This window comes from Tachypleus tridentatus, chromosome 9 (genome assembly GCF_004210375.1).
Source record: "Tachypleus tridentatus isolate NWPU-2018 chromosome 9, ASM421037v1, whole genome shotgun sequence".
Taxonomy (NCBI): domain Eukaryota; kingdom Metazoa; phylum Arthropoda; class Merostomata; order Xiphosura; family Limulidae; genus Tachypleus; species Tachypleus tridentatus.
In genome coordinates this window covers 47,191,087-47,214,009 of record NC_134833.1, presented here as the reverse complement: position 1 = coordinate 47,214,009, position 22,923 = coordinate 47,191,087, and the positions used below count along the sequence as shown (strand labels likewise).

General features: G+C 35.8%; 1 protein-coding gene across 1 annotated transcript; it reads right to left on the bottom strand.

Moving 5' to 3' along the window:
• Positions 1-22,115: 22,115 nt before the first annotated feature.
• Positions 22,116-22,544, bottom strand: LOC143227367 (uncharacterized). The gene has a single exon (XM_076458822.1). It carries the CDS (start codon positions 22,542-22,544, stop codon positions 22,116-22,118), a length of 429 nt encoding a protein of 142 aa, XP_076314937.1.
• Between the last annotated feature and the right edge of the window lie 379 nt (positions 22,545-22,923).

The following is a 22,923-nucleotide window of genomic DNA, read 5'->3' as shown; positions in this document are numbered from 1 at the left end:
AAGTTTTCATGATGAAACTTTGTAGAATGGACGGCAACTGTCTGTTGTGGAGAAATAAATGTAGAAGAAGACGTTTCGAAAATCTTCCGCCTTTCGTCTTCAGGTCCGTGTGTGTAACGAAATGAAACCTTGGCAAGGGTTTAGTTTAGTGAGAGAGAAGTCTGAGGAATTCTCTTCACTACAGAAGTATTCAGGAACGTTGTAGTTCCTCTTCGTCCCCGCTCATGGAAGATTAGTATCTGTACGTGGGAGTTTTCCTGAATTTTAATTTGGCTTGTTTGAGGCAATGAAGTGAGGTGGGTCAGTATGAAAATGTCGAGTGAGAACACTGAGCGACACAAAAGTGGCAAAAAGGAAGCGGACAAGTCCAACGCCCGCCAGCAGAAAAGAAGCAAGCCGCAGACTAAACCCTTGAGAATCAGCGGAATGTCCCGTGATCAGGGCCACGTAGTGGCTGTGATCTATAAATACAAGTGTCTCAGAATTTGTTGTAGGGGGAAACGGGAGTGCCCCGAGAAAACCCACTTTTAGAGGACAGGCGCCAAATATTCTACTTATACTATACCCAGAGCTGAAAAGGAAAGAGAAAAAACACATAAACATATATTCACCTTATTTATAGTTGTGTGTTTTACTGAGTGATTTGTGACTTTTAAAATATGTTGTATGGTGAAATGTATTTTGTAGGAGCGCTGGCTAATTTGTTAGTTCATTTCTATGTTCTGCTTTTAAGTAATATTTGTATCATATTTCAGTTAGTCTATTCCTAAGGGTTGGTAGATTACTGATTTTGTGTACATAATTAACAGGTGTGTATGTTGGTAGTCGGTTTGCTGCTCTTAATATTTTATTTTGTTGTATTTGGATTTTCTGTAGTGTATTGTTAGACATATTGAATGTGACTTGACATTCATATTCTATTAACGGACGGATGTAAGCGTTGTATATTTGAATTATGGTTTCTGGTGAATAGTTTGAATATTTATTAGTTATGGTTAGCAAATGTGAAATACGTTTTTTGATGGATAAATGTGTGTTGTTAACATGTTTTTTCCATGTTAATCTGGAGTTGAAAGTGATGCCAAGGAATGTGATGTGCTTGCTCATGTTAATATGCGTGTTGTCGAATGAGATGTTTACTTTTTCTAGTTTTTTGTGCCTTTTTAATTTCCTATAAAAAGTGATTGCTTGAATTTTTGTTGGGTTTAAAACCACTTTTCACTTGTTGCTCCAGCTCGCGACAGTATTTAGTGTTTCCTGAACGCGAGACATGGCCATTAACGGGTTTCTCGAAATACGCTGGATAGCAATGTCGCCTGCGTATTGTGAATTGTAAGTTAGACTAGGGAATGGTATGTCACTAACGAAAATAATGTAACGGAGTAGCGAGAGGGCGGATACTTGAGGCATTCCTACAGTTATTTTGAAAGATTTTGATAAGGTTTTGTTGACTCTTACTTGAGCTGTTCTATCTGTTAGAAGGTTTGATATCCATGTGATAATAGTTTGATTTACTTTCAAGTTATTTAATTTATACTTGATGGCGTTATGCCAGACACTGTTAAATGCTTTCTTAACATCTAAAAATATGCCTATAGTTACCTGATTGTTATTGAATGCTTTGTAAACTGATTCAGTGACTCGTGTGAGGTGATCTATTGTTTGTCTATTTTTTTATGAAAGCGTTTTCAGATTTGGGTAGGATGTTATTTATTTCACAGAAATGAAGAAGGAGATTTGAAATTATTTTCTCCATCAGTTTTCCAACACAACTTAACAGGCTGATGGGATGGAACTTCTCAGGATTAATTCTGTTTGTTTGTTTCTTGGGAATACTGGTGATAATAACTTTTTTCCAAGTGTCAGGGTAATAACCAGTTGTTAGTGAGAGATTCATGATATTTGTGAAATGTTGTAATAGGAGACTGGAGCCTTTTTTTAGAATAATATAAGGTATTTGATCATGTCCGAGGGAAGGGTTTTTCAAGTGTTTAATGTTAATTTTGAGTTCAGTGCTGTTGATTTTTCTATTAACTGAACTGGAATGGCTGTTTAGAATGTTACCAGGGAATTGTGGTGTGAAAGAAGATTGATTTGTGTGTATGTAGTCGCTCACATGTTGTTGGCGTTGTGTGTCAAAGTTATTAGTGTGCGAAACAATACGAAACGTTGACAGGGTTTTGTTTAGAGAGAGAAAAGTATGAGGGATTCCCCCAACAGGGGTATTGAGAAACATTGTAGTTCCTCTTTGTCCTTACTCGTGGAAGTTTATTTCTTTGTACGTGGGAGTGTTTCTGTATTTTAATTTGACATTATTTGAGGCAATGAAGTGAGGTAGGGCAGTATGAAAAGAGAAAGGGCAGTGAGAAAGGAGAGCGAAACAAAGGCCTCAAAAAGGAAGTGGACAAGTCCCAAGCCTGCCGGTAGAAAAGAAGCAAGCCAAAGACCAACTTTACGTCAATCAGTGGAAAGTCCCGTGATCAGCGCCACGGAGTGGCTGGGATCTATAAATCTAAGTGCCTCAGAATATGTTGTTGGGGGGAGGGACGGGACTGCCCTGAGAAAACCCACTTTTACAGGACAGGCGCCGAATGTTCTACCTGTCTTGTGCCCGGATCTGAATAAAACAACAACATATATATATACACATAAACATATATCAGTGTGTGTCTAGGTGTTGTCGGTCTTTTATAGTGTTCTGGTGGATTGTAAAGAGCGTGTTATGATTGGTTGGATTATCCCTGTTTCTGATTGGAGGAGAGATTTCCTGTTGATTAAACCAATGGCAGCCAATGTAAAGGTTTCCTGAGGTTTGAACATTGGTACATCATCAGACAACGGCTGCTGAATGACAACTCTTTACCACACAGAACAGATATGAAAATAGATGCCATAACGGAACTAATAATCATTTGACTACAATCAACCTATTTCCAATACAACGAGGGATTCTACGAACAAACAGAAGGTCTAGCCATGTGATCCCCACTCTCTTCAATCCTAGCAGACATTTTTATCCATACCAAACTAAGTTTATACAGATGTTATGTTGACGACACCTTTGTTATTTGGCTCCACTGTCAGGAAAACTTACCAGCCTTCTTAGAACATCTCAATTCTGCAGACAAAAGAATCCATTTTGATATGGAAATAGAGGAACAAAACAGTGTATCGTTTCTTGATATACTCATCAGCAAACAAGCAAAACATATAACCACAACTGTATACAGAAGACTCACCCACACGGACAGATACCCTATACTTCCAGTCCTATCATCCAACCTCAAGAAAACGTGGTATAATCCAATGGTTAAACAAGAGAGCAGAACGCCAAAAGATCGTAGAGAGTTTTAAACAGAATAGTTACACCTCCTCTTTCATCAAAAACTCCTTGAAGAAGACCACAACAGAAATAAAGATAAGAAAGTCACCACCACTACCACCATTTATTTACCATACCGACAAAGTTCGCAAAATACAATATATTGTTTTCAGAAAAGGCTGTAATAAATATCGTACAACTCAAGAAAGTAACCTTTGAACCTTTTAATAAGATTCACCATTTTTCAAACAGTAGTAGGCAAAATATTCATTGGGAAACGTCAAACTTCATTCCTGATATGGAGCCTGAAAACAAAATTTCAGTAAACAGATCACCTGGACCAATTAACTGTTTGTGGCTTTTCTATTTAGACAAATATGGATTATAAAACTTATTTATTCAATTGTGCAAAGAACGTTATGAATGTTAAATACCTGTTTATGTGAAGAAATTATTTAAGCATTCTGATTTTAAACAGGGTTCGTTATAGTTGTTGAGCTATTTGGAAATATCTTAGTAAGTTTCTAATGTTGTGAAAGGGAAGTTAAACAGAGTAGTAAATCGTTAATATTAAAATTGTATTTATCATATGGAAGGGTTTATTCAATTGATGAGTTCTTATAGAAATAGTTTTTGTATTAAAGGAAGTAGGAGCAAGCCAATGAGAAGTCACACTTTTTGCAAGTTACTCTCTCGCACTATATATATATAATCCATAGTAATAACTCTTAAATATGAGTTTGTAAAAATCCACCTCTTTCATACACACTCTACACTCCATTAGATGACTCAGTTCTGATTCTTGTTTTGAATGAAATATAAGGAAAACAAGAGCTTTTTCAGTATATATTACCCGGTGTTATAAGAAAACTGAAAAATAATCTACTCCGTTGTAACGAATACTGGTACACTAAATCATTGTAATTTTGTATTGCTGGATACAAAACAAAATAAAGATCAGGCATCGGTTTATCTAAGTTTATGATTTTGAGTTGAAATTTTATGGAATAATTTCACATCATTCAGCAGAAACAAACTCTCTTTGGATCACCTGTCAAACTCCCCAGTGGTACAACGATATGTCTGCGGACTTACAACACTACAAACAGCTTTCGATACTCGTAGTAGACAGGGCAATAGGTAATTCATTCTGTAACTCTATGCTTAATTTCAAATAAGCATCCCAATTCTTAAAATACAATAAAGAAAATAAAAGTCAGGCGTGGGTTTTTCTAAGATTTATGGCTATCTATTAACATTATATAAAATAATTTCATATCAATCAGTGAAAACAAACTCTCTTTGGATCAGCTGTCAACCGTTAGCATGAACATAAACAGTCATTTGATACTCAACAAATTCAATTCAAAATAATAATACTTGAAATTCCAGAAGTTTCTTTATAGAATATTAAACAATCAATGGAATGAGGTTTCTGTTTTTCCGTAACAATAATTTCTGTTCAGATTTATAGAACAAATAAAGAATTTGTAGAATTTTCGAACGATGTTTAATTTTGTTTGGGAATTTTCGCACAAAGCTACTCGACGGCTATCTGTGCTAGCTGTCCCTAATTTAGTAGTGTAAGACTAGAAGGAAGGCAGCTAGTCATCACCACCCACCGCCAACTCTTGGGCTACTCTTTTACCAACGAATAGTGGGATTGACCGTCACATTATACACCCCCACGGCTGGGAGGGCGAGCATGTTTAGCGCGACGCGGGCGCGAACCCGCGATCCTCGATTACAAGTCGCACGCCTTACGCGCTAGGCCATGCCGGGCCCAAACGATGTTTCAAGTTTCATTACATTATTAACGTAATTTGTTTATTGCTGTGAGATAGTTCATTTTATATATCATAATGTCAACATATTTGTTTACGAATATTAAACAATTTTATTAAATCAGTTTCGTAATTTAAAGCACTTGTGAGGAATTTTATTTCATTAAACAATCAAAAATTAGTTATAAATATTTCGAAATATATCAGAAGGTGTTATGATAAACTGATCATATCATAATTCTTTTGTATAAATGCGTGGAAAATAATTTTATATCTAAGTATCATTACAAACAAAGCATGTAACTATTTTATTGATAAAAGTAATCTAAATTAATATTGATTGTTGACATTAAGGCTTTAGTGACTTCTAATCGTTAGTTAACTGCCTGAAAGAACTTATACCTCAGTTACTCCCTTATTACCTTTCATTTACTTTTTTGGTATATATTCTTCTCGCCATATTTTAACTGTGTGGGTAAGAAGAGTATGTCATCCATCTAATTATATCTGGTATTTTGATACTCAAGAGAATAGTGATTGTGTTTACAAACTGTCAAAATTTTACACATAAGGAAAATTTCTTTTACATAGTTCTTACTTTCACAAAAACGTATCTTGAACATCAATTAACTTTTAAGGCCACTTTTATGTGAATTATCTGTATGATTCAGTATTGCCCCGATAGAAACCGAGTGATCGTATATCATGTCACGACAATATTTAACACAATATTGCTGATCCACTGTGACATCATGTAGTGCACCAGTATTTATCATGGCAGTTTATAAATTTTGACTTTATGGAAAAAACGCATCTTAGTTTTTATTACATTAACAATTATCTAAAATTGTCATGATATCACATTGTAAGTTCTTGAAAGGTACAAAAAAAAAGTTGTTGAATTAAAATTGTTATGATATTGCATTGTAGGTTCTTGAAAAGTACAACAGAAAGTTGTTGAATTAAAATTGTTATGATATTGCATTGTAGGTTCTTGAAAAGTACAACAGAAAGTTGTTGAATTAAAATTGTTATGATATTACATTGTAGGTTCTTGAAAGGTACAACAGAAAATTGTTGAATTAAAATTATGATAGGTTTTTGAAAGGTACAACAGAAAGTTGTTGAATTAAAATTGTTATGATATTACATTGCAGGTTCTTGAAAGGTACAACAGAAAGCTGTTTAATTACTTAGTTACCACGACATATAAGATGCAAGTTTTTGAATTGCACTTATTTTATCTAGCTTTCAGTGTGCGTGCTGAAAGTTATTATTTTAATAGTTTTGTCTTCAAGTTGTAGCTAGAATTACGAAGAGAATAGTAAATTATATTTTATTTTAACTTTTCAACTCTTGTTTCTTTAATAATTACGTTAGTGTGAAGTATATAAGGAAGTGCAAGTGCCTGTACGTATTTTAAATTATATTTGTTATATTGGTAGGAGCAAAGCTATTAAATATGTAAAATATAATGGTGTCATTAAATTATTAGATAATTCTAACAGTGTTAGGGATTTTGAGGTATTACGGTATATGACTGATAAACTGAAAAATTGTACAAATACTATGCAAATGAACTTCAGTTATAATTAGCGTACTATCACGATAATAGGGCGATCTGGAATATAAGGCAACTCTTGAGAAAAATAGTGTCACAACTTCTTTCTTTAGGTTCGAAAAACCAATACTACAACTGAACAGCCTGCAGGTGGATTAGCTGCAAGAACTAGTGATAACCTTATATGCAAAAACGGCTCGTTTGGGTTGAGAAAATATTTTACATAGAAGAGCGAACAACGTTTCGACCTTCTATGTAAAATATTTTCTCAACCCAAACGAGCCGTTTTTGCATATAAATTTCTCAACAAGTGGGTTTCTCGACATCACTGATTAGTGATAACCTTGTGCAAACATCTGGTCACGCATGCGTAAACGGATTGTACATGGACATTAAAAATGCTTCAGGCTAGAGTAGGGAGAAGGGATCTGTGGTCTGTCGGGATTATTAGGCAACTTTGAATACTACGGCTTAATTATTAGTCATAAAACACCGCTTTATAATAAGTTCAGTAAATAAATACATTGAAACCGTCAGTACTTGGTGAAACTTCATAATCACGGAGTTGGGGAAAGCAAAAAAAGTTTCACATACATTTCCTTTATTACTGGAATGGTTTCGTCCGTAAAGACATCATCAAATAAAGATGTATTTATGAGGAAAACTACAGTAATAATAAGTGCAATTATTTGACTCATGCAGTTATATTGTCTCCAACTCCATCTCAGGCATATGCTGCTGCACTCCATTCCACTGCTACAGTAGGAGTGCAGACAGATCTCTCCGTGCCTCCAGCAGAACCGTTTGCAAAACCTCTTAGAATCGTATGTCCTCCATAATTAAAAAGGTTGACGCATCTACGTCTAATCTCATCTCTGTCCCTACCACTCCTTCCAGTGACTACCCAGTTCCACTTTCTTCAGGTTCAAGTGTTTCCTCGGGTCTATCCTCTTCTGCAGCCCCGAGAAGTAAATCGAACATTCCTTCACGCCCTCAGTCATTGGAATCGTTGTCCACAGACAAGGCTTCCCTACTCGACCCAGGACAGAATCCAAGGAGGTAGATAGATCAATAAAAAAAAAAGTGTTGCAAACATAAAGTCTTCCCGATACATTCTCCTCACATAAATAACAATGGCCACTCTGATCCAATGGAACTGTTGAGGTTTCAGATCAAATATAGATGACATTTAGGATTTGATTGATTCTTACCTTTACATGTATCTCTCCTTACAGGAAACGTTTCTTACACCTGCTGATACAGTTACCCTTCGGCAATTTTCCTTGTAGAGAAACGACAGATCATGTGATGGAGGAGTGCATGGTTGGGTGGCATTACTCATTGATCAGTATGTGCCCACCCATGGAGGCTGTTTCCTTGAGTCATACCATCACTATTTGTTCTCTCAGCCTGCCTCCTGAAGAGATCTATAATCATTGAGACCTTGATGCTCTGACTGAGCAGTTACCATCCCCATTTACTTGTGAGGGATTTCAATGGACATAATACCCTCTGGGGTGGTGCTATAGAACATATGCTCTCAGATCACAACCTATCTCCCTTCAATATTGGTTCTTATACCTATTTTCGTGTACCTAGTCAGTATTTTATTGCTATAGATCTTTTTATCTGCTTCCTTTTACTTTTCACTTACTTGTCGATAGTAATCCACGGGGCAGTGACAATTTTCCTATCATTTTGAGAGAGACTGGCCGTTGTCGATGCCATCCAATATGAGTGCCTTGACGGAAGTTCGACCAGCCTAACTGGCCCTTTTTCACTGCTCTCGCAGAACTTGATTCTGCCATCTTGTGTAAGCCATCGATAAATGACTGTATGACAGCAGTAACTAACTGTATTGTCCAGGCAGCTGTTCAGTGTATTTCTAAAACCTGGTCACGTTTCCCACCGTATCCTTGTTCTTGGCGGAATTATGCCTCCCACATGAAAAGATAAACTCAAAAACGAGTTTGGGATACCTTTCGTAGGTATCCCACATTTTTAAACCGCATTGAATTTAAGCGGACCCGTACAAATGTCTGCAGGTCAGACGTCAAAACCAGAAAGAATATTGGATTAAATACACTCCTATCATTTCTTCTACCACCAATTCCATATACTTTGGAAGTACTCATCAATACTCTCAGCAGAAGCCTTTTCTCATACACCTAGCACTTCTGCTTCATCCCCCTCTCCTTAACCATCAAACCACGGGCATAACGATCGCCTCTTTCCTTTTGGGCTGGTCGTCTCTATGACTATAATTGACCCCTTACACTGGTGGAACTTCAACTTGCTCTTCATCGGTCTGGCAGTACATGAGTCGGACTTGATGATATTCATTATGATATATTGCAACATCTTTCTCCTGCCTCTCTTGCTATTCTCTGGTTGTTTTTAACCGGATTTGGCAAGAGAATGTTTTTTCCCGATGCTTGTACTTCCTTTTTGTAAACCTCGGAAGGATCCATATATTCCTTTGAACTATTTTCCTATTGTTTTAACGATCTGTCTCTGTAAGATCTTAGAGAGGATGGTTAATGCTCGTCTTGTTTGGTTCCTCGAATCAAACAACCTCCTCTCGCTCACCCAGTGTGGGTTCTGAAGACAGAGTTCCACCAAAAAATCACCTGATTCGACTTGAAACATTAATTACGGAAGCCTTTCTCAAGCAACAACATCTTATTTCTGTATTTTTCACCTTGAGAAAGCTTATTATACAACATGGAGATATGGCATCTTGCGAGACTTCCATTCATGTAGATTGCGTGGCAGTTTATCGAGTTTTATAAAATAGTTTTAATGAACTGGCGATTCCAAGTCTGATTGGGTTTGACACTTTCCCATTCTTTCCAACAGAAGCTTTGAGTCCCTTAGGGCTGTGTCTTGAGTGTCACACTTTTCATTATAAAGATTAATGTCATCAGTGGACAACTACTCTCTACAATTGCAAACGGTATCTTTGTCGACGACTTTCACATTTTGCGTCAGCTGTCAAACATGAGGTATATTAAGCAGCAGCTACAGACTGCCCTCAATCACTTACTGAAGTGGACCACAGCAAACATTTTCAACATTTCTCACTCCAAAACCATTTGCATGCACTTTTGCCGCAAACGAGGTATTCACTCTGATCCTGAACTCCGTATCGGTGAAGTTGTGCTGCCTGTGGTCCTTGAAACAAAGTTCTTGGGGCTTATCTTTGACCATAAGCTGATCTTTATACCACACATCAAGCAGCTACGGGTCAAATGCACAAGAGAACTGAACATCTTTTGTGTCCTCTCTTCCACCACTTGAGGAACAGATTGATGTTCTATGCTAAATATATATTGTGCTCTTATTTGATTGAAACTCGAATACGGATCATTGGTTTATGGCTCTGCCAGGACCTCGGCCTTAAAGATTCTGGACCCCATTCATCATCAAGGACTTCAGTTCTGTACTGAGGCTTTCCGTATTTCCCCAGTTCAGAGCTTATACACAGAGTTTCATGAACCTTCTTTGCATCTCCTCCATTTGCAACTGTCTTTATTATATGCTCTGAAACTTCGTTCTTTTCCAAAGACTCCACCTGGGGTTGTGTTTTCCTTCCTCGGTGGGTCATACTTTTTCAGAACACACGATCTGAAATTGCTCCTTTTGGTCTTCGTATCCAGGCGCAGCTGGATGAATTGGGTATGTCCTTGGATACCATTGCTGTATCCACTGGTCAGCATATCCAACCATGGCTTCTTACAGTCACCAAATGTGACTTATCTTTAAGTTATCTGGGAAAAACAGACATTCCCGATTGGAAATACTGTCTGTTATTTGCTGAACATATTTCGAATCATCCTTTCATTCCTATTTATACAGATGGTTCAAAATTAGGTGACTGTGTGGGCTTTGTCATGGTTTGCTGTGTTTCGGTGGTTGCGTGCAGAATCCCCTCTGCAGTTTCTGTGTTCACTGCTGAAATGCACGCCATTTCTCTTGCCCTGGATCACGTAGAAGCTTAACAGAACTCAAATTGCACTATTTATACTGACTAGCTTAGTTCTCTACTGGTCCTGGAATCACTTCACATTAGTTCTAAGCTATTCTCGTCAATATTCAAAACTGACTGGCCAATTTCTCTTTAACATCTACTTCTATCCAGTTGTTCTGGATGCTGGGCCATATTGGTATTCACGGAAACATGCTCGCCGATACTGCAGCTAAATTTATCTGCTCTGGCACTATCACTGCTGTGCTTGTTCCATACATGGACTATGGTCCTGTATTCAAGGCTCGGCTCCGTGCCAGTTGGCAGTCCACTTGGAGTGACCAACGCGAAAACAAGCTTTTCCTAATAAAACCTTCTGTTGGACTTTGGCCATCTTGCTTCCGTAAGGATCAGAAAGAGGAAGTTGTTCTAACTAGACTACGCATTGGTCACAGTTTTTTAACTCATCGTTTTCTTTTACCTGGAACTGATACACTAATCTGTTGTCTGTGTAATACTCAGGTCATAATAAGCTACATGTTACTGTCTTGCCGTCGTTATGACTTTCAACAACGGCACCACTTTAAACATGTTCTGTCTCAAGGTTTATCCATAACGCTAGACAGTGTTATTGGTGATGGTGACACTGTCCATCTTGGAAATGTTTTTAGTTTTTTAAAGGCCATTAATCTTTTTAATACTATTTAATTTTTTAATTTTATACATTAGAACTTTTTTAATGTGATATTCTTTTAAGAATCAAAGTCCAACTAGTTCGATTTGAAATTAGAAAATGGCCGTAACTTCAAATAACTCGAAAACAGAACTGGAAAGGCCAATTTCAGGTGACTGATGGTGGTTTTTGTACTTATTTGTTTGTCTTCCTGGCGAGTTCAGATAATTACAGTTATGCTACAGAAATTCCTCTACCACTTGTATTACTGTATGTTTTCTCTTAATGCTGTAAACTAGATGTAAACATAGGCTTTATGCTTTTTTTACTTTGTTTTATTTTACTTTAAATTCCTTTTATAAATTTCTTAATTTTACTTTAATTTTTACTGGATGTTTGGAACAGATAGCATAGCTGCTTTGTGCCATAAAATACCAAATCAATCAACATTTGGGACAAGATGTCTTAAGGTCACACTTTTGAATTGGAATGCATCTGAAAAGTACATGAAAGTTGGATCAGGACTTCTCAATTGGAAAGCAAACATATTTCTCTTTGCTCAACTATTAATCATAACAAGAACAGCTTGATACAGTGTTGACCTAGAAGATATTATTGCACTCAAGAAGTTTACTTTAACAAGCAGAACAATTGTATAACCAGATAGATTCATTCATCAAATAAATGACAAGAGCCAGAAAATCTTTACAAAAATGCAGAAACAAGATATGTAGCTAAAAGTAAAAAGGCAATTGTAAAAAGTAAACAACCAAGGTTAAGGTTTGACATTTACTGCTGGTAGTACTTACTCAACGTTAAAATATTAATCTCTAGTGTGACTCTCATAAATATTACAGCTTTTACACATGGAGTCATAACAGGGTTTGTTGTTGTTAAGTACAAAGCTGCAGGATGGGCTGTCTATGCTCTGCCCACAATGAGTATCGAACCCTCACATTTTAGCGTTAAAAGTCCTCAGTCATGCCACTAGAGGGAGGCGTCAAAATAGGTATGTGTAGCTTAAGGAAATAATGTCAACACTGTGTATCATATCTTAAATTATTTGTTTATTTTTTTATTATTACTTTTTCACTTTAATGTACTTATCTTGTTTATGTCATTTTTTTTAAAAAAGAGTACCTATTTCCTATTTTTATAATTTCGTCAGATTTATCTTCATCAAACTCTATAGCTTTAAGATGTTTTATCACATTATTAGATTCTATAAGTCTATAGTACATTACCAGTCTGTTGAACCTACACAACTAGATTGTTGTCAGTGAAATCTTGATTGTCAACGACAGCACAGTTGTTGCACAACCAAAAGATTGTCATTAAAATTAGGGTTGCCAATAAGCATGATTCATTTAAAGAACAATCCAAAATTTTGGGTCTTCACCGCAAATATACAGGTATACTAACATAATGTTTTGTTACGGATATCGGTCTATTTAAAAGTTTTCTATATAACTCTTCTAACTGGTGTAGAGATAATTATAAGTTTTTCACATTCCCTAACCACACAATCTGTTCTCACTTTCATGAGCGGATTTCTATCGATACAAAATACCTTAATTTTGGAGCAGTTGACATAAATGTGATGTAATGTTTTCATTTAAAGAGTTAAGCACACAAAAATATAAAAATATGCACTAAACTGTATATTTTACTTTCTAATTATTTCTAACGACAGAGAAAAGAAAAGTACAACACGGACAGTCTTGCAGAGCTTCTGGTAAATGGATGTTTTTTCTCACATGAATTCCAACTGTAATTTCAGCCACAAAGTTCCCAATGAATTGAGATTCCTTTCTAGTTGAGCCACATAGAAAAAAGAAAATGTCTAAAATAAGTTATTAATATATATAAATATACACAGAAAGTATGTTAATTATTTAAATGCTCTTACATCTCATGAAACGTTAATGCTATATATATCTTCAAAAAGAAATCGTTTCTAGCACTTTACAACAAATGTTCTGCGCATTTTAAAAATATTATTCTCTTCCTTTCGAGTGAAAATGATTGATCTTTCTTTCCTATTGACCGTTCCTACGTAATCAGTGGTTGTGCATTTTATTAATTATTTCAGCTAATTAGAAAAGCCAATACAGAGTATCAGTCGTTTAAAAGTGTGTTGGTAAATAATAACGAATACTTTAAAATGTTATAATGCAAAGTAGCTATATAAATTATTTCGATAAGTATTATATATTCGTATAAAAATAAACAGCAATTTTGTTCGAGCAGAATTGAGTTTTCCTCTTTACAAGCGTATGTTTGCTTTAAAAAAGTGTTAAACTAAAGTGCTTGACTCGTTATACCACAGCTATTTGTAAGAATATAACAATTTAGTTTTTAATAAAATGCAAATAAATCCAGTGCTTTGAATCAAGAAAATAAAATCCAGACATTTTTCGTGGGAACTTTCATCTTGTTGACAAATGTTCACCACACACACACATGTGAATAAACGTAGGCTTCTTACACGTATTTAATGATGTTGTTACGATATTAATATAGTAGTGAGCTACTAGTTGCAAATATGTACCAATAATAAATTTATTAAAAGCAAATTTGATATTTGTTTTTCTACTCAATAATAAAAGTGTATCTTCCTTCCAGACTGAGTTCATCACTTCCAGACTCTGTTCATCTCTTCTGTACCGAATTCACTACTTCTCTACTGTGTTAATCACTTTTATACTACGTTCATTACTTTTATACCGTATATGCATATTTTAGACTGTGTGCACCATTTCTAGACTATATTACACATTTTAGACTGTATTTAATTTAAATTGTGGTCACCACTTCTAAGACTATATATACGTATTTTAAACTGTATTCGCCACTTTTATACTATAGTCACCACTTCGAACCTGTTTTTGAGGACAAGAAACCCACTTGAAATAAAAATGTATCTCAGAACGGCTGGTACGGGTATTAACGCTTTTATTGATAAGCAGAGAACAACGTTTCGACCTTTCTAGGTTATCTTCAAATTAACAAAGAGAAAGTTTGCAATTGACCGTTGTCAGACACTTTTATTCGGGACGAGAGTATAAACGGGTATGGGATTGTAGGGGGCGTTGCAGTTGGATGTCAGGTTATTAATTAGTATAGGTGTAAAGGTGTTCCTTTATATTGGTATAATTTTGGTTTTAGTTGTTGTATAAATAGGATTTTTTTCGATCTTGCCTTTGTTTATATTTGTTTCCCTACTTAGTATCTGGGTGTTTTTTATGGTTATGTTGTATTTATTTGATTTGCAGTGTTCAAAAACGTGTGAAGGTGTTTTTTTTTTGTTTTGTTTTTTGAATCCAGTTTCCATTTTTCTGCTTGTTTCTCCAATATAGAAGCCGTGGCAATTGTTGCATTGTATTTCATAAATTATTTTGGTGTGTTTTCAGTGTAGTTTTTACACAGTATGGACTTTAGTTTTGTACCTAGTTTTTGAATAAATTTGGTGTTTACTGGAATGTTGTGCTTTGTTATACGTTTTTCCAAATGTCGGTTATTTTTTCGCTGATGTCAGGAACGTGTGGTATGTAGCAGTGTAAGGTTTTGCAGTTTGTTGTAACTTGGGATTTATTGTTGTTGTTAGTCTAGGTGTGTGTCTACACTTCTGTACCCGTTTATACTTTAGTCCCTAAGGTCAGTTATTAAACACCGAGTAATAGAAGGGTAGTCTAAATATTAGGTGTTAAACAACTGTCGGTGAGAAATTGGTGGTATAAATATTCAGATGTCAGTGTTTAACACTGAGTAATAAAAGGATGGTTTAAATGTTCAGGTGTTAAACATCTGTTGATAAACTGGTGGTCTAAATGTTCAGGTGTTAGTGTTTGATACTGAGCAGTAAACTGTAGTTTAAACGTTCATATGTTAAATATTTATTGCTTATAAACTGGTGATCTAAACGTTTATGTTTCAGAACGTGGCAGTGTGACAATTATAATGTAACCGTTTTTCTGGTTCGTATTTGTTCAAAATGTGCAGAAAAAATAAAAATACATTTATTTAAAGATTTGTAACGTTTTCTGGAAAAACCAAAATATAAAAGTTTATTGAAATATATGAAAAATAGTTACACGTGATCTTTTAATATCAAACTTCGATAGTCTGTCTTCTATTATACTGTGACCAAGAACAAAACAACACGTATATACTCTTTTTGGAGCAATAACCGCAAAACATTCGGGTACTATGCATTTGTCGTCACCAGGTCTTTTATCTACGCTAGAGCAACACCACATGCACCAACATGACTATTGTAGATAAAGTACATTGTATGATGATTAAATCTCATGACCACATAGTTATATCTAAATGAGCCCAATTATTGCGTTGCGAAGAATTTAAAACTCTCCCTTTCTACAATATTTGATGAGTCCGTTGAGAGAAGTACCGGTCATCATTTCGCTAAAACTTTGGATTATTCTGAAAAGTTTACACTATAACGATAACCTAAGAAAGACAGTTAGGACATTTCTCAGGGAAACACTTCTGTGTTAGATGTGGAAATAACTTACTAAATTTTACGTTAAGCATTAGCTGAACGGTGTTTTGTTTTAAAAAAATTATAAGTTAGTTTTTTTTTGTCAGCTCTACAGTAAAATTGATGAGTAAAATCAGAGGCTTCCCATAGGTAAGTATAATCAGTGGTTTCATCCTTATAAGCAAAATAAGTGTTACGTCCTGGGTAAGTAAAACTCAGTGATACGCCTTGAATAAGTAAAACCAGTGGCACGCCATTGGTAAGTGGTTTCTCCAGGGTAAGTAAAAATCAATGGTAAGCCCTGGGTAACTAAAAATCATTGGTACCTCTTGTGTAAGTGAACCCAGTGATATATCCTGGATAAATAAAATCAGTGATTCTACCTGAGTGAGTAAAATCATTGGTTTCCATAGGGTAAGTAAAATGAGCTAATCAAGAGGACTGGAAATCTGTTAACGACTCAACAGTAAGTTGATAAGTACAATATTAGCGTACTTGTAAAGTTTATTAATACAATATCAGCGCACTTGTTAAAAAGTTAATAGTACAATATCAGCGAACTTATAAAGCCACAATTTAACTGCATTTTTCCAGTACAGCAATCACCAAGTAATTTTTTTTCTCTTCTGTTACAACTGAGGAATACGGTGCATTACGACCACTGACAGTGAAACGGCTAATAAATAGTAATTTCGTAATCACTACTGAAACATCTTCAAAACAAATATGTAAAAGTGAATTATTTGTCAATATTTCTGGAGCAAAAATCAATCAGTTTTATGAAGTAAATCTTTTAATATCTTGAATTTTTAATTTGATATAATATGCAGTGGACGAACACCACTCTTCCACTTTTTGATCTGTTCCAATAAAAAGACATCAGTATGAGGAATTTAATTTCAGAGAAACCTCGGCCCACAATTTTAATTTTAGCTCTTACACTTCTCACACGTCTTTCTTATGTCTTAATTATACAAGTTATTACAGAGAGTTACCAAAATTAGACGTTTAGAAAATGAAGTCATTTTAAATAAACATTGACTGCATATTAGAGAAAATTAAACACGTCACCGAGTTTCAAGTTTGTTACACACGCAAATAACTTACAGAATCATTTTAAAGCCATGTTAACACCAAAGTGTAAGTGCACATAAATACTTGTGTTTCTTACACACACGTGAGGCATTACGATACGGAGTTATTTCTCAAAATAAAAAGCTATGCATATAGACAAAAATTTCTAGTCTATTTTTAACATTAATAATAATTGCTATTCAAAACTAAAAGTAAACACAGTAATAGATATTGTAATATATTGTTTATACAGTAGACAATAAGTTACTACTGAGTTATAAAAAAATTATCTAACTTTCTTTTTTACTTAGTATTAACATCTCTTAAAGAGAAATATTTTATACTTTGATACTTGGAAAACTTCAAATTACGGAGTGTTAGTAAGTGAGATAAAGAGTTTCTGACACTTGGAACATTCCAAATTATGGCAGTGTTCGAGATTGAGATCAAGAGATTTTGAAGTGTACTGTATGCGTGCTTTGGACTATTTGCGTAAAAACGGTTTATCACATAATCTTTGTGGTGTACAAGACTTAGTTAACACCAGATGCTAAAATGTGAAAGGTTGACACATTTATCGTTATTAACTATGGGACGTTTAACCAAACTTGTGAGATGTCTAAAAGGGAACAATGATGGTTATACATTCATAAAGCTGATGTAACGTTTGTAGAAATGAATAACAACATCCGCAGGGATGCCAACTATTTCAAATGACTGAGCGTAATGATTGTAGACAGAGCCCGTACAGATATCGTACAACCACTAGATACAGTTTTGAGTCATCCATGTCTGTGGATTCATGTGTGGCTAAACTGTAAACACTGTTAGTAAGAATGCTTGAAATCATTTTGTCATCTTCATAACCCAGCATTTGTACAATGGCTGTAGTTTTAGTTCTAGCACAGCCATATTTTTTCGCTATATCAGAGTCTGGGAATATTTTTCTGAATAGATGTCCTGCATGATCGGCTACAGCTAGGGGTAAATTATGAGCAATGACGAATTGCGTGAACATCACTTCTGCATTTATGGTTTCATATTCTGAATTCTTGCTCATAAATGTCGTTATCTGCATCGTTTTTGTCTTCGGCTCAGCCTTTTGTTGGTGAGATGGCAATTTTGTATGTCTGGAACAATGGTTTATCCCGCCATGCGTCACAGAAAAATCGATGTGACAAACTGTACAAAACGCATGACTGTCACTGACTCTTGATGCAATGACTGGATATTTTGCAATATACTCTTTCCTAAATTTTTAATTCACAGTTTTTGTCCTTCTAGATTTGCCAGAAATAAGACAATCTGGTGAACAAGACCTCTTTTTTTCCCTTTGTGAACGATCGCATTGGTGTTTCTTTGCTGCTTAGAATACGAAAAATACCCATCTACGCGAGCGCTGATTGGCTGACAAGTACTGATGATGTAGCTATGGATTCCCCCACGTATCCAGTATGGAGAAACACCACACCCAAACTATTGGTAGACGTCAAAGATACAATTTTTTTTATTATTTCAAGCACAAACATAATTATCGTAAGTAGCCATGTCTTTTATTTATTATCAAAATTTATTTGTATCTCGCTAGAAATTTTCTTTTCACCCCTGCACATTGCCAATACTATCACTTGCTTTGGTCTTGAGTGTCGTTTTAAGGCTTTTTAACGATTTTGTGGTGTAGCAGAAAATCAAAACTTTTTGTTTTTATATATGTTTTCAATGTGACGCTTGTGTCTGCTTCCGAGAGCAAATCAAGTTGAAGCAAAGCTCATCATCGACTGTAAGAAGCCTCTCTCTCTTTTTGGCTTTAATTTCAGTCAATGCTGAAAATCCAATTTCGCAAAACCACGAAGATGCAAATGAAAACAGAACTTCAATTGCTTTTGAACTGATTGCAGGATATGAATTTTTAATGGAGATCCAAAACTCATCCAAGCTCTTTCCAGGAGACAATGACTGTTAAAATTTGTCGTTTCGTAAATCAGTGAGCTGTTCTTCCTCCTCAGTTATAAGATTTGTCTCGTTGATTCCGAATGGATAGGTCATCCAGTTATATTCGTCGACAGCAAGTGACGGGAAGTAATGTTTTAGTGCGGACTGTAGGTCGATTAATGTGTTCAAAATATGAGGGACAATTTTCTTCTTTGACGGACATTCGTTAACAGAAGGAAAACAATCAAGGACTCCTTTTGAGATCTTATTTTTCCACAGAGTCACCTTTTCATCGAAGGCCTTCAGTTTGGACGTTGCAGCAATAATGTTTTTAGATGGTCCTTGGGGACTTAAGTTTAGAGAATTTAATTTGTCAAACAAGTCAGAGAGAAATTGAACCTTCAGCCACCAGATCTCACCATGAAAAGAAAATTCAAAATTTGCTTCCTTAACTTCCAAGAAAGAAATTACTTCAGTTTTTAGTTGGACAAGACGTTTTAACACATTTTCTTCCGAAAACCATTGAGCTTCTGTGTGATACAATAGCTTTTTGTAGTCTGAATCCATCGCCTCACAGAGAAGAGAGAAAAGTCGAGATTGAAGTGGCCAAGACTTGATGAAATTCATAAATTAAATAACTTGATTTATTACAGACTGCAAATCTTTCGGCAAAGATTTGGAGGCGAGTCGCCTCTCTGTAAATCATGCAATGAGCAATTCTGATGTTTGGATTTTGTTGGTGTACTGGAGTGACGAATCCCTTCTTTTTTCCTTGCATTGAAGGACAGCCATCGGTGCAAACGCTGACAGAGTTATTTCAATGTAATTTGAAGAGCAAAATGTTTTCATTCACCAACTCAAAAATGTCTTGACCTTTTGCTGTACTTTTTAAATCTTTGCAAAATAAGTATTCGTTTACGATTTTTCCATCTTTTATGAATCGAATGAAAGCCAGAAATTGAGCTTTTCCACTAACGTCAGTAGATTCATTAGCTTGAAGAGACCATAGCAGACAATTCATCTTCAGGTGCTTCAAAGTGTTTGTAAACTTGATCCTTCAAATCCGACGACAAGTCTACAATTCTGCACGAAATTGTGTCATTGGACAGTGGAACTTGCTTAAGTTTTTTGGCGGCATCCGTTTCAAGCATAGTTTCAATGACGATTGCTAACGTTGGCACAATGACTGATTCGGCCTCCGTTTGCGCTTTCTTGCGTTTTGCCAACAATTGAGCAACCTTATAACTTGCAATCAATTCTTTTCTGGGCAGCTTCATGTAGTTCACAAGCTTCCTTGATTGTTCATGTTGTTGAGCAACGAGATTCTCGAAGTATTCATTTAGTTTATCCTTCACAGCTGAATGTTTTGTTTCCAAGTGTCTCTTCAGTTTGCTAGGAACAAGCCCCTCGTTCGATAAAGCTGCATTGCAGAGTAGGCAGAATGGTAATAGAAAATGTTCTGATTCCAAAGCGATAAGGCCTGGCATGGCCAAGCGCGTAAGGCGTGCGGCTCGTAATCCGAGGTTCGTGGGTTCGCGCCCGCGTCACGCTAAACATGCTCGCCCTCCCAGCCGTGGGGGTGCATAATGTGACGGTCAATCCCACTATTCGTTGGTAAAAGAGTAGTTGGCGGTGGGTGGTGATGACTAGCTTCCTTCCCTCTAGTCTTACACTACTAAATTAGGGACGGCTAGCACAGATAGCCCTCGAGTAGCTTTGTGCGAAATTCCAAAACAAACAAACAAACAAACCAAAGCGATAAAACCGTATTCGATGTATTCGTTTTTGTACTTTTGTTTGATTCATTGGTTTTGATTCAACACGTTCTCCTTTGCAGCACCAGACTTACTTAAATATTTTACCATGGATAAATGATAAAGCTATTTCATACACGACAAGCAAGAAGTTCTACAGTTGATATAAAATTCCTACCTACAGTGTAGTAGCTGTAGCTTACTGCAGAATGAGAACTTGTCCAGAAAGCAGTTTGATTGTTTGATGCATCATTTATGACGTACGAAGCGCTTGTTGCGCCATAATTAAACTAACAGTCGAACTGTTGCAGTCGAGAATTAAATTGAATTATAAGCTTCTCAGTGCTCGAATTCAATGAAAACCATTGAATATTTTGGAAGGTTTCATAGTTTCTGTATAGTAGCTTTTATTAACTGATGTGTTCGACTTGCTTCTAAAATCCCAAGAAAGTTGAATGTGTTTCAAAAATACCGCGGCACACCAGCCAGTCTCTTGCGGCACACAGGTTGAGAATCACTGCACTAAACTAATGATTGTAACTTTAGATTGTTTAAACATGTTTTATACTTGTGAACTCTAGATCTATAACTGTTTGATCAGTAACCTGTATATCCAAAAACTAGTTTTTTTATACTTTCTCCTTTTTTTTTGTTTGGCATAGCAGCCACCTTTACCAACTTTTTTCTTTGTCACATCTGGATAGAATGTGCTTGTGACCTGTAGAAAAAATGGCCAAAATATAATAAATAAAAATTAAAGGTAAAGGATAAAAACCAAGTCATGGCAGTCCATTTTAAGATAAGTTGTGTTACAGGGTTTTTTGTTTAGTGCACTAAAAATATACAACTATATATATTTTAACAATTTTCCACATTTGTGCAATTTCTAGATCAGAATAACATTCCGTCACTTCAAAACAAGCAGCAGTGGATATGTAGTGGTCCACGCCATGTGCAACAATTAACATGAGTGTAAAAAAGTCAGTTTACCTGCTTTGCTGGTACCACTCCATCTAGCCAACTCATAGGTACAAAATCTACTGTCCTATTGTCTGATTTTTCATGAAACTCAACCATAGCAAATTTCGTGGGCTTCTTACAACTTATGACTGAAAGTGTATTCACAAATTGTTCCTAACTCTGTATTTGACTTAAGTTAATCATTTAGCTAATTAATATAACAATGTTATTATTGTCAGTTAACACAACTTCTAAAAAAGTGTACCACTACTCCTACATGCAACTTACCTTATAACTTATCTGATATTGACAAGAATAATAGGTCTCCATTTTGTTCCATCATAATCGCCTGTTGTTGCAAGTCTGTCACAGGAACCTTCTTCAAGTATGTGTTCTTGCTTTGACCTTGTATGTTCCAAGTAAGGTGGAATCACAAGGCTTTGTGAATACAGGCCGTCTATCACTCAATACGTGACGTAGGTACAGCTTCTAATGGTCAGAATGTTCCAACAGTTCACAGCAGCTCCCCTTCATGATGAACTTATTGTTTGACATATATCGTACTTGTGGGCGGCTTGTGAGAAGCATCATTTCACAAACTGAGCAAATGGAAATGCACTGAATGCATCCAGGACACCAAGTTCTCTTGCATCATCAGCAATATGAAGCAAGTTGTGCACGTTATAAACAAGGAATATAGGTCCATATAAACATTTTGCTTGCTTTACAAAGTAAGTCAAAAGCTTAGCAGCATAGTTAATATGCACCTGAACGAGATTTGGACTGACTAATATTGATACTGCAATACTTAAAACGACAAAGTGATCGTACAAGTTGTACTTCGAAAGTCCTTTCAGCACAAATTTCCTTGTATGAAGCAAAAACTGCCTAAGCTCAGTGGCCTTCCAATACTTCAACTTTTCACAACTCCTGGGCTTCCTTGCAAACACTGAAGGCATGTCCTTTCTAATGTAAAGCAAACGAGTGCTTGCTTTATTGATTAATTGGGCTGACATTTTATTTCTTTTGGTTCACATGTCCACAAAAGCGGCAGCCTTTTCATAACGCGTAAGCAAATCTCATGCATATAATCAATTGGGAAATGTTTGACCATGTCCAGCAGTGGTTCTTAACCTTGTTGGAGGTGCTGAACCCCGGAAGTTTCGTACTTGCATTCCCTGAACCCTTCGTAATTGGAAAAATAAAATATGATTTCTTTCAAATTCAAAACATAAGTAGATATTTTATTAATGCACAAAATTAACCATACATCAGTTGCACACAATATCACAGTGTTCAAAGAACGCAACCAACAAAACATGAATTTCACAGAAAAACAAAAACATAACTCAATGAATATTTACTACAAATCAATGTGACTTTTGCTGTTGCCTT